General features: G+C 44.3%; 1 protein-coding gene across 1 annotated transcript in view; it reads left to right on the forward strand.

The window, feature by feature from the left end:
• The window catches only part of LOC119410062 (SH3 domain-containing protein 19), a gene marked incomplete in the record, with an annotated part of 43,878 nt that overhangs the window by 18,702 nt on the left and 13,109 nt on the right, over positions 1 to 12,067 (forward strand). Inside the window, 5 exon segments of the mRNA XM_037676970.1 lie at positions 2,670 to 2,710; positions 3,360 to 3,462; positions 5,831 to 5,966; positions 6,759 to 6,906; positions 6,985 to 8,061. Of these exon segments, the coding sequence (XP_037532898.1) occupies positions 2,670 to 2,710; positions 3,360 to 3,462; positions 5,831 to 5,966; positions 6,759 to 6,906; positions 6,985 to 8,061 (1,505 nt within the window).

The raw sequence follows: 12,067 nt of genomic DNA on the forward strand, positions 1-12,067 counted from the left end.
CCACTCATCCAGCCATCCATCCACTCATCCAGCCATCCACCCACCCGTCCATCCACTCACCTACCCGTCTATCCATCCATCCATCCACTCAGTCACCCATCCATCCACTCATCCATCCATCTATTCATCCATCTTTTCCCATTTCTTCCTTTGTTGGTCACAGTGGTCACTGGTGTCCGTGTCCAGCAGTCACTGTGTGAGAGGCGGGGGACACCCTGGACAGGTCCTCAGTCCATCACAGGGACACACAGAGACAAACGAGACAACCATTCTCTCTCTCTCTCACCTAGGGACAATTTTGAGTTACCATCAGTCTAACATGCATGTTTTTGGTCTGTGGGAGGAAACTGGAGTACCTGAAGAAAACCCACGCAACACGGAGAGAACATGCAAACTCCACCCAGAAAGGCCCCGGGCTGGGATTTGATCCGACGACCTTCTTGCTGAGAGGCTGCAGCTCTACCAATGAACAGCTCCTTGAACACAAACATTTATTAAAACAAACACAGATGCTGACGGTCAGAAATGATTTCCTGTCTTTATATAAACATTCCCCTCCATGTTGTCGTGTTAAAGTGATTAAAGGACCAAACTGGTTGAGCAATAAAAACATTTGTAACGCGCTCCTGCAGGTGCTGACTCGCAGCAACCTCAAAGTGACTCATAGAAACGTGCACGAGCCAGCTTCACATGTTCACCTCCTACTTTCACTCTCTCTTCATGCTAAATGAGCACGCTATGCTAACATGACGCTAACGCCGTGGGGAGTTTCGTGACCTGTCGAGGCATGAGGCGAGCAAATAAACAAATCCTCCCCATCGCTTATTTCCACGTGTGTCCACCGCTGGAGGCAACAGGAGCAACATGGACCAAACCAGAGCTTTGATGAGCGTCATCACTAACATACACAGAGCTGCACATGGTGACATGTTTAACACTGTAGCATTAACCTGCCTGTCTGTTAGCAAAATATCTCAGGAACAACAAACTGTTTTATTGAAACTCAGAAAGTATCATTAAATGTACGTCACATCTACAAGATGGCCTCCACAGAATGGCTGCAGCTCAGTCAGTTTGATCAAAGTTCATGCTCAATGATGCAGCTAAAACCCCAACAAGGTTCAGTCGGGTCCTCTGGACGGTTTCTTCTTGTTGAAACGTTTCATCCAAAAGACTTCTTCAGTCTGAGGAGCCGCAACAAGCTCAGTCTTATAAATAGCGCCTTCTCATAGTGGGTCAACCAGTTTGATGGTGGTTTCTGGAGTCCACCCTCTCCCCCGCCGACTCTAACAATTCAGTTTTCAATTCACTTTATTCCTATAGCACCAAGTCACAGCAGAAGTCGTCTCAGGCACTGAATTCATATAAAAATAATAATTTAACGTTATTTATCTGAGGAGCAGCTTTGAGTTTAACTCTCATCTTGAGCAAGCATGAAGGCGACAGTGGAAAGGAAAAACTCCCTCATGAGGAAGAAACCTTTAGCAGAACCAGGCTCAGGACAAGCGGACCATCTGCTTCGACCCGCTGGGTTTGGTAAGAACAGATACACAATGGCAGATCAAGAGTCACGTTAAGATAGAAATGGTATCAAATGAAAACTATTCAGTTTTAACAATTCATTTAAGGAAATGAGGTCAATTTGTCCTCTAGTAGTCTATAGTAGCATCACAAGCCAACCCTAACCATAGGATTCATCAAAAAGGAAAGTCTTAAACTGGACAATGTGTCAGCCTCACGGACAGAAACTGGAAGTTGGTTCCACAAGAGAGGAGCCTGAGAACTGAAAGATCCTGCTCCCATTCTGCTCTTGGAAACTCTAGGAACTGCGAGTAAACCTGCAGTCTTAACAGATCACACAATATGGCACGAGTTAGCGCAACATTCATACGGTTTGCCCAAGCTGCTGTAACTCCGCCCCTTTTCTGCACAAAATGAGATTAGATTCAAACCCAGCCATGAAAGACAGCAGGTAAGGGTTGATTCTGGGTGAAATCTCTGTAATCTCCAACACATGGCAGATGTTTTGAGTGAATCTCAGCCTTTGATTTAATAACGAGAAGCTCCACATTCTCCCAACACCAGTTTTTAAAGAGTTTCTGTTTCTCCTCACCTGCTGTCGCTCTCTGTGACTTCCCTCAAAGCGATGGAGGATAAACACGTTTCCATTCCTGCTCGGATTTAGTTTGATTCTTGTTCTGCGGGGAGCAGCAGTTCACCGTTCTTTATTCACGTCCTGGTGATCGTTACAGTAACTGTGAGCGGGCGCTCCTGAACGCCTCGAAAACCAGTTTGGTTTGGGCTCATTGACGAGAAATGGTCGCGCTCTCCTGCTGAGTCTGTGGTTTTAATTTGCATCGGGCCCACCCTGAAGTGCTGCGCCATCAGCCACACCCAGAGGTGATGTCACGCAGCTGAACGCTTCATGTTCGCCAAATGCAGACAAACTGTCACACTTTAATGGGGCGGCTGTGGCTGACTGGTCAAAGTGGTTAGAGTGGTCGTCCTCCAGTGGGAGAAGTAGGGGTTTGATTCCAGCAGCAGTCACACGTTGAGTTGTCCCTGTGCCTCTGATGCGTCCCATCGGTGTCGCGGGCGTTTACCTTGATTGTATTTTGAGAACGGAGGTGAAAGCACACGAGTCATGTTCTTCTGTGTCCTCTCTGCAGCCAGGGCCCCCTGTCGTCCATCAGAGCCGTCATCAAGAGAAGTAAGTGTCCTACCTGTCAGGCGCTCGCAGAAGCGTCCTAAAACACTCGACATCAAAGAGAAACACTGAAAACTCAACTGGAGTTTATACCAGGACGTCAGTTCAGTTGTTAAAAGAATAAAATTACGTTTTCGTTGACTTACGGTCAAACACACGAGGCTTGAATGTTTCCTGCACACGGCGTGTTTTATGTTTTACATGTTTTGGTCACGTGTTCAGTCCGACTTTAAGCTGCATCGTCAAATGAAACGTTCAGCTTCACTGATTCCTAAATCACATCCGTTTGATGTGATTAGGAATCAGTATTCTTTAACTCTGTGGCAGTTTTTGATTTGTTTCCGTGGACCGGCCTTTAGGAACATTTCTTACTGTGTAAAGAAACAAACCGTTAAATCGTACAAAGTTGTTGTGCTCATACGGAGAGAGCTAAATGTAGATCTTCAGGAGTTTACGTGCAGACGTGATTAATAAACCTGTAATCTGATTTAAAATGTTGTTGAATTGTTTTCGTAGCGCACCGTTGTGAGATCAATTCACCGACGAGACGGAAAACTGACGTGAAACGTCCACGTCTTAATTCACTTACCTTTTTTCTGCATAGTTCCGTTTATGTTTTATAAACTAATTTGTTTTTAATGATGTTTTTCAGCCACAAGGCCGGTTTCTGTAGCGGAGACACCCAGAGACCAAGAGAGGGACCGGGACAGGGACCGGGACAGAGACCGGGACAGAGACCGGGACAGGGACAGGAGGTAATCAGTCAGCTGGTTTGACTAAATAAACACAGCTGGACACAGAGTTTAGTCAAAATGTTTTTAATCCAGTTTTACACCGAGCTAAAATACTCTGTTGAACCAACGTGAGCCTGTGTGTTGACAGTAAACAAAGCTTGTTTACTGTTTACCTCTCTGACGTGAGCCGTCCTCTGCCCTGATTCACAGACTGCTGAGCGCACCCAAATATAAGCTGCTGTATGATGTAATATATATAAACTACATTTAAAATAAAGTGCACAAATAGGCCGCGCTGGTCTATACGCCGCAGGTGTCATGAGATATTTACGCAGAAAGATTTTTAAAAACTTTTAATTAAGTGCGTACCAGTAACAAACACAAATAATTACAGTAAATGTTGTTGTTTTATCAGAACCTGTAACAGCTGGTTTAAAAAGTGAATACATTAGCCTACCAGGAAGTCATTGATGCTATCTTCATCTTCCTCCCGTGCACTGCCAAGCAGGAAGCAATGATGCAATGCATGACAAACGAAGTTTCCCCCCTCCCTGGGGGCACAACGGGGAGGGGGGGGGAGAAATGGAGAACGTATTTAAAGAGAGAAACGGTCCTGTATGGTAATGTCCGTGGTCAGATTTTATTTGAACCTTTATTTATACAGGTAGTCTCACTGAGTCACGGGGACCCGCCCCCAAAGAGACGTGTGTTGGCAGCTCTGTGAGCGTCCAGGTGTGACGAGGTTAAATGTTTTGGCAGCAGGAAGCTCGTTAGCCCGTCAACAAAAACAGCCATAAATTATCTGCAGTACAAATGTGCGATATGGCATAAAATTCATATCACGATATATATTGTGAAGGGTGGCAATAACGATATATATCACGATATGTTTTTTGTATAAACTTGCAATAGGATTTTTTTTTTTAAAGCACAGGGCGTCCTTTTACCATCAGTTATTTTGAAAACTGCTGTACCACAAAATAATCTCAATTAAGAAAATTCCACTACTAGGTCCAGAGAGTTTTAAAATAACAAACAAATCAAGTATTACGATTCTTTCTTGTAGTGCAAAACATATCAAATGTAATTTTAGCTATGTGTTTCAAACCAAAGAATATGTTGTTAACTCTTAACAGTTTCCAGTCTTCTCACTTCAGATATGAACAGCAACAGAGCAGCAAGTGAAAACACTTCACCCTCTAGAGGGTGCTCCTCCCACTTTAAGGAGAGCTGACACAAAATGGCGACCAGTTTCCTCTGTGGCTTTGACCAGAGGGTCTCGCAGTAAAACCACACAGCACAGCGTTCTTTTACAGATCAGAGAGCAGGTTTCTCTAAAGCTGACCAACGCTGACTTTAACTCTCTACGGGAAAAAAAACTTTAGACGGAACACAGCGTTGTGCGCATGCGTCCGAATACGGCAACACTACGGCAAGCCGGTCGTAGTTAGCTTGTAGCTTCGCTACTTAGCTCTCGAAGAAATGACTTTAACTTCACTTATGCAGTTTTCAACTAAAAAAAGTAACAATTAAATCTGATAACTCTGATTTTACATCAGAAACAGCATTACTGAGGTTAGCCGCTAGAGGACGGATCTCTATTGTTTCTACCGTGTCCCATTTATATCGTGCATTCCTAATCTGCAGTTTATATTGTGCATCCCTAATCTGCAGTTTACATCGTGCATTCCTAATCTGCAGCGTTGTTTAAGCTGCAGGGTTCAAGGTGAAAAAAGTAGCAGCTTATAGTCCGGACTCTACGGTAAATGTTGTGATTTTATTGTTTTCAGATGATCCGTAATGAAGGTTTGTCAAATCATTTACAAGATAAGAAAATTGATAAATGTTTGTTTTTTCCACACTTTTTAAGAAAAAGCCGTAATGTTGAGGTTAAAGTCACAATTTTATTTAATAAAATGAAAAAGGTGATTTGAAGAATAAAGTCGAGCCCAAAGCGATGAACCTCATTCTGCGTTTAAACCCAACTATTGTTTTATTATTTTTGCAGCAAAGGATTATGGGTGCTTTTATACTTTAACTTGAAACACAAGTTAGACTTCCTTCTCAACGCTTTTCCTTTTTTCTTGTAGTAATTAAAATTTATTACAATCTGCTTTATTCTTAACTCGATGACTTTAATGTAGTCGTTTCAGCTTTAACGTTAAAACTTAAAATCAAGGATAAATTGTGCCGGTTGTTTTTCTTTAATTTTACATTTAATTTTATATTTGTTTTTATTGTGAAGGAAAAACGTCTAAATAAAATGTGTAAATGTTAAAAAGTGTTTGACCCTGTGAAGACTGTTAAAATACCTCATTTAAGTGTTTTTTCTCAAACAGGTCAGATTGTTGAAGTTTTTTTCTCTTTCTGACTTCCTGTTTGTTGCTAGGCGACCACAGATCAGCATCCTGTCTGCAGAGCCGTTGCCCTCCACTTCCTGGTTTCCTGGAGCTGCAGCAGGAATTCCTCCACCACCTCCTCCTCCGGCACAAGTCTGGGGACCCGCCATCCATCCGTCCATTCAGGTGAGCCACCGTCAGGGTGGAGTTTCATCCAGCTGCTGGTTTATGTCCATTTTGTTCTTATTTATAGGAACTGTTATAGATATTATTACACACTTCCTCCACAGTTCTGACCACCAGGACTATAGTTGGAGATTTTCTGGATTAAGGTGAACAAATATTAAAGTTTCCAGGCTCTGCTACCGATAGCATTTTCTAAACAAGTAAAAAAAACAAATAAATAAAACAACTAAATTAATAAAAGTTGCTTAAACAAGCAGGTTTTCATTTAATAATGACTCGTGATTTATACAACTTTTATCTTTTAGCTGACTAGCAGCTGTTTCATGAAGATCTGAATAAAACACGTGGATTTATTAAGACAGTTTAACTGGAGGGAGTGGTGGAGCAGAGGTTGGAGAAGGTGGGCCCGTGATCGGAAGGTCGCCGGTTCAACTCCCCGTATAGACGACACAAAAAAGTTGAGTCAGGAAGAACATCTGACGTAAGAACAGTCACCAAGTCTTCGTGTGAGTTAGTTCACTGTGGCGACTCCTGAAGAAGGAGCAACCGAAAGAAGAAGAAGAAAAACATAAACACTCGTGGTACATTGTAGTAAATTTACTGATGTTTAAAAAAAAAACAAAATAAAAATTGTCAGAAAATGTAAAAACTTGATCAAGACAGAATAAAGTTTCTAAATAATCCGGTGTGATATTTTTTAAAGCTCCTGAGAGTTTCTCCGGCGACATTTACTTTTTTATTTAATGTTTTTAACAACCGGTCTGACTTTAACAGTTTGTTGCTCGTCTTCAGCCTCCTCCGTCTTATGAGGAGGTGATTAGAGAGAAGACACAGGAGCAGGTTCTCCTCCCCTCTTCCTCCTCCACCTGTCCTGTATCCAGGACGACCATCGCCACGCAGACCGACCCCGGCTCTGTCCCGGACCCTCAGGAGCCTCCAGGTAAACGAGGGTTTGTTTTGTGATAGATGTTTTTACTTTTATAGACATATTCAAATACGGTTGTTTCTGTTTGTACAGCGGTTAGACCAGCGAGACCGCCCCGCCCCCCGCTCCCCAACCCTCTAAAGTCTTCTGGCGTTGATGACGTCACCAGGACTGACAGCCAATCAGCAGTCCCATCCTCTGACGCCGATGGCGTGGCATCAAACCCCCGCCCTCCATCTGTGACACACAACTCCACCAGCGCACGATGCTGCAACCTCACTGACCTGTGTTCACCTTCAACGTCAACGTGCGGCGCTCAAACCGACCAATCGGATCACAGTTTACCTGCCGCCGCCGCGTCTGAGCGCCCGAGGCCACGCCCCCGCACCAAGCTCGGCCGCAGGCCAATCAGCAACGAGGTCAAAGTTCAGACGTTGGTGAAGCTGCGCGAGGACGGTTTGGCCACGCTAGCCGCCCGGGCGAGCAGCGGCAGTACGAACCAAGAGGAGAGTCAGGGGAAGTACCTCCAGGAGCTGCTGGAGGCGTTCAGCTCCGACGACTGGGGCCTCCCCGACCGGCGCAGTGACAGCGACGAGGGCAGCCAATCAGAGGGCGAGGAGCAGGAGGAGGAGCAGGAGGACATGGCCGCTCTGAGAGCGAGGATACAAGCGTTCGAGCAGCACGGCAGCTGCAGAGAAGCTGATGACCAAGAAACCGGACCTGCCGAGAGGTGTGCTGCTAAAAGACCAGAACCTCAGCCCCGCCTTCGTCTCCAGGGGCAACCGGCCAAATCTGCCCCCCCTGCCGTTGCCCCAAAACCCAAAAACCTTTCTCCTGGCCCCAAACCTTCCAGCAAGGAGTTCTGGGAAGGTGAAGATGTTTCAGCAGAACCAGAAAGCACAGCTGAAGGTCCGTCTGCAGAACCGTCTCCGAGTCCAGGACCCCAGCCCTGCAGAACCGCAGCAACAACACCGAAACCACGGCCCATTACAGAAACCCCCATCCCAGCCCCGAGACCGGCTCCACCCAAAACCAGCCCCTCCCCAACAAACCCCAGACCCCCACCCAGACCCGCCGTCGCCCCCAGAGCTCGTCCGGGGGCTCCACAGCAGGACCGGAGCTCCGTGGAGGCCGCAGGAGGAGCAGAGTCCAGCGCTGCAGCCCAGACTGGTGAGTCTGAATCTGGTTCTGTTGGACCTGGAAGACCTCAGCATCTACAGAAATATTACTAATATATTCTGTACGCTTCAAATATTTAAAAATACTTTAATCAAGCCAGACTCGTGTTTTTCTGCAGGTCCTGAACTTCCTGAAGGTCCTTTACTTTTCATGTTTCTGTGTCGACGTTCAGCCGAGAAGCCGCAGACCGGTGTTAGTAAAATAACCAGAACCTGTAATTACACCGTCCCTGTTGGATACAGTCACGCAGAAGTTCCTCCTCCTCTGTGCCTTCAGCAGGAGCAGCAGGAGGTGTCAGGGTTATTGTTAATTTCCTGACAAACAACAGACGGAACAAGGAGCTGGAGGAGCAGCTCGCAGATATTCATGACGTGGCTCTTTTCGATTTTGTTTTAACCTTTAGCTAATGTTTTGCTAATTTTAGCTATCATTTTGTGACGTTTAGTTTCTAGCTATTGTTCCGCTACTTTTAGCTTGAATGTGTCAGTTTCAGCTTCTTCAGCGAACTCATTCAGCGCTCACAGAAAACAACATTAAATCTAAACCTGTCGCGATAAACAATTAAACAATTGATCAATTAATCGCACGATAAATGAAAATTAATCGCACGATAAATGAAAATTATCGACGTCATTTTCATTTATCGGCTTCATCGTTTCTTCGTGTCTCTCTTTCTACTGAAGACACTGGATGAGAGACTCTTCACTGACCCCTCCCTTTCTTTTTCTCATTAAAATCTGTTTTAACGATCCAAAGTCACGTTTTTGGTTCGTTAAAAGCAGCTGAGCTACGAGCTAAGCTAACAGGCCGACCTCGGGGGAAAAAAACCTCCGTCTTGTCGAAGCTCCAAAACTCACGGTTGAAACTCGTGCCTTCGTGTAAAAAGTTTTTCTCTGCAAAATAATCTGAGAACTTGTTTACTGATTTTTTTATTAAAAGCTTTGTGTGAAAAATGTTAAAGAGCTCAAACCTCACCGAGCGTCCGCCATTTTGAGAACTGAAGAGAGACAGCCCATGTCACGTCAAGGGGCCTCCCTCACATTTTTCTTAGAGACACACTGCTCGCTCCCTCACTATCCATCCTTCAGTTCAAACAGTCTTATACTGCCATCTGGTGGTTGAAAAAAGGTACTACACACAAAAATTTACCAACATTTCTTCTTAAATTTGACAAAAATTACTAATTATTGTCAAATTTCAAACAATATTATCGTTTATCGCAATAATTTCTGAGACGATTAATCGCCCAGCAGAATCTGTTATCGTGACAGGCCTAGTTAAATCTACAGTTTGTGTCGTGCAGCGTGTGTCAGGCTGCCGCAGCTTATCGAGCCGATAACCTGAACGAGCCGCTGCAGCTGATAAGCAGTGAAGTTATTGACTGAACTTGCGTCTGATTTACAGACGAGCTGCAGATATTTACTCTGACTCTGAAGATAAACTTTACAGCCACAGATTACACACAGTGCAGCTCTCGGTTTCCTCTTGGATTATTGAGACTTAAACGAAACGTTCATTTCCTGTTGGTGTTTGACTTTCTCTCAAGGAACACCCTGGAGTTTTTCTTACGTTCATTCTCAGGGCTTTAAATAATTATCCGTTTAAAATAAACTTCAGACCCTGCGGTTCTTCTACCTGAGCTTTTCTAACACCTTTAAAATTTTATTTTGTCACTACCGCTCGTCCTTAAAGTCAGTCCTGTCGTAAAGCTGACGTTTGAATTATTTATTGCCGGGTTTTTTTTCTTCTTTGCCGTCGGTCCAGCGTTTCTGATGCCTCCTGTTCTGCTGAACAAAGAGTCATCGTGCCGTCAGACGGACCGACGAGCAAAGAGTCCGTTCACTCTGCAAAGAAAAGATGCTGGAAACAGACCGCTCACTTTTTAATTATCTTTAAAAAGCTGCCGCAAATGCAGCTAGAAAGTTCCACTGCCACGTGGCGGCCATTTTAAATTTTTGATTTGACGGTACTACGTGTTGCTGTTCGCTCTCGGCTACCACCAGACCAAATTGTATTTATTTATTTAGAAATGTATTAATTTCATTAAAAACAAAATAACTATATACAGTAGAAAACAAAACAATAAAATGAAAGGCAGAAGAAGAATAAGTCTTATATATGCCTCTTTTTTCCCCAGAATATATTCAAACAAAAGTAATTTACAAAACAAACAAAATTAAATAAAAACAACATCAACTCAAACAACAATTTGTATAGATACACATTATACTTTTCCATATTCCTTCAGAATGTTCAGAATGTGTTATAGTTGTTTTTTCCTTTAAGCTTATTTCATACTGTGCCATTAACTAGTGGTGTCTGTTAGCAAAATATTTTCATAAACCACTGGTCGCATCTTAATGAAAGCTTCAAAAAGTAATGACTAAACTAAATTTAAGATGGTTCTCACGCTCAGCCGAGCTTAGCAAACACACGTATCTATAACTCGGCCAGTTGTAACAGACTTTGGTGTGGTAGTCGCTGAGAGTCATCAATAAATACTCCAATCAGAATCAACTATTGTCATTGCACAGTTAAACGCAGCAAAAACACATTTCAGTGCAGCCGCCCAACAAGGGTAGACGGAGGTGCACGAGGCTGCAGCTTGGTTGTGAAGCGCCGCCCTCATCGCTTGGATAAGAAAAGAGAATAAAAACATGAGGAAAGAATCGTGTCCTTGACACACGGGGCTCAGTGTGAGGCAGCAAAAAAACACAGCACAGCGACATAGGTAGACCTAAGACAATTTGCAGGGGGCGACAAAGGCGATGAGATCATCCCTGACCGCTACCAGAAAGTTCCATAATCCTGATAAGTTGCACAATGTCTATCAGCCGGCTCAGCTCTGATAAGGGTCCACAGATGTGGACAGCAGAGCTTCATGATTTACATAACCTCCAGGAGCAATTTGAGATAAGTTGGCCTGTCCAAGGCCACATGGGGGAGCCAGTTTCAGATAAACAATTGTTTTGAGACAGGCAACTCTACTGGTTTCACGTCCGCCTTCATAGTTTCCGCTGGTTCACTCAATGGCGAATCCAACAGCCAGATTCATGGTCATTCCGCCAGTTTGTCCTTGTAGCCTTCTCCAAGGTCGATTCCTTCGTGCCAGCGAGTCCTAGCTCACAAAGCATTTGAGTCTGAGCGCTCGAACCACGGTGCCATCCTTCGTGTAAGGCAGGGGGCCTCATCGTGGCCAAAACTGCTGCCGACGTCTTCCTAATTAGCCGATACCCCAGGTACCCACCGATTCCAAAAAGCTGAAACCCTGTTATCATAAATCCAATTGTGTACGCGGCTTCAACCTCAACGGACAATACAGACAGGCGCATCATCTTCCATTCACCCCAGGAATCCATGACATATCCAGCAGCGTGCGTCTCTTCAGGGCATGAGGGCTCTCCTGCTCCCTGTCGTCTCAACAAGAAAATTGTATCAATTGCGTTGTGAGACCATCTGATCAGATCCATAATAATTTATGATTCAGAAGACGTGTGCTTCACAGGACAAGAGCCAAAGCAAGAGGGAGGCAGGAGAGGGAAAGAACGCGTCTGTATTCGTCGAGAGCAAGTCAGAAAATAAAAAAGATGGACGGAGCGACATGTTGGTTCAAACTTTGACTTCAGTTTTTATCAGCAGCCCTTTCTGTCTGTTTGAGTCCAGCCAGCACAGTAACGTCTGTTTTATATTTATCGAGCCGCACCTGGTGTGGTAGTAGCTGAGAGTGATCCTCAACACGTTGTCTGAGCGCTGACGTTTTTAAACAGCTGCGTTGTGCCGCTCACAAAGTTAGTCCAAATATCTGTAGTTTTATTTCAGCACGTCGTCATTTTAGTTTAAAACTAAACTTTTAATATTCTTGCTTTCACTCGGGTTGTTGTTGTTGTTGTTGTTGTTTTCCATGTTTTTCTCCCGCTTCTGTTTTCTGTAGCAGAAATAACTCCCCGTCCGCCCTAATGTGTGTTGTGATCATTAAAACGTTCTGGTCTTCCATTAA

This window comes from Nematolebias whitei, chromosome 1 (genome assembly GCF_014905685.2).
Source record: "Nematolebias whitei isolate Nwh7 chromosome 1, NemWhi1, whole genome shotgun sequence".
NCBI lineage: Eukaryota > Metazoa > Chordata > Actinopteri > Cyprinodontiformes > Rivulidae > Nematolebias > Nematolebias whitei.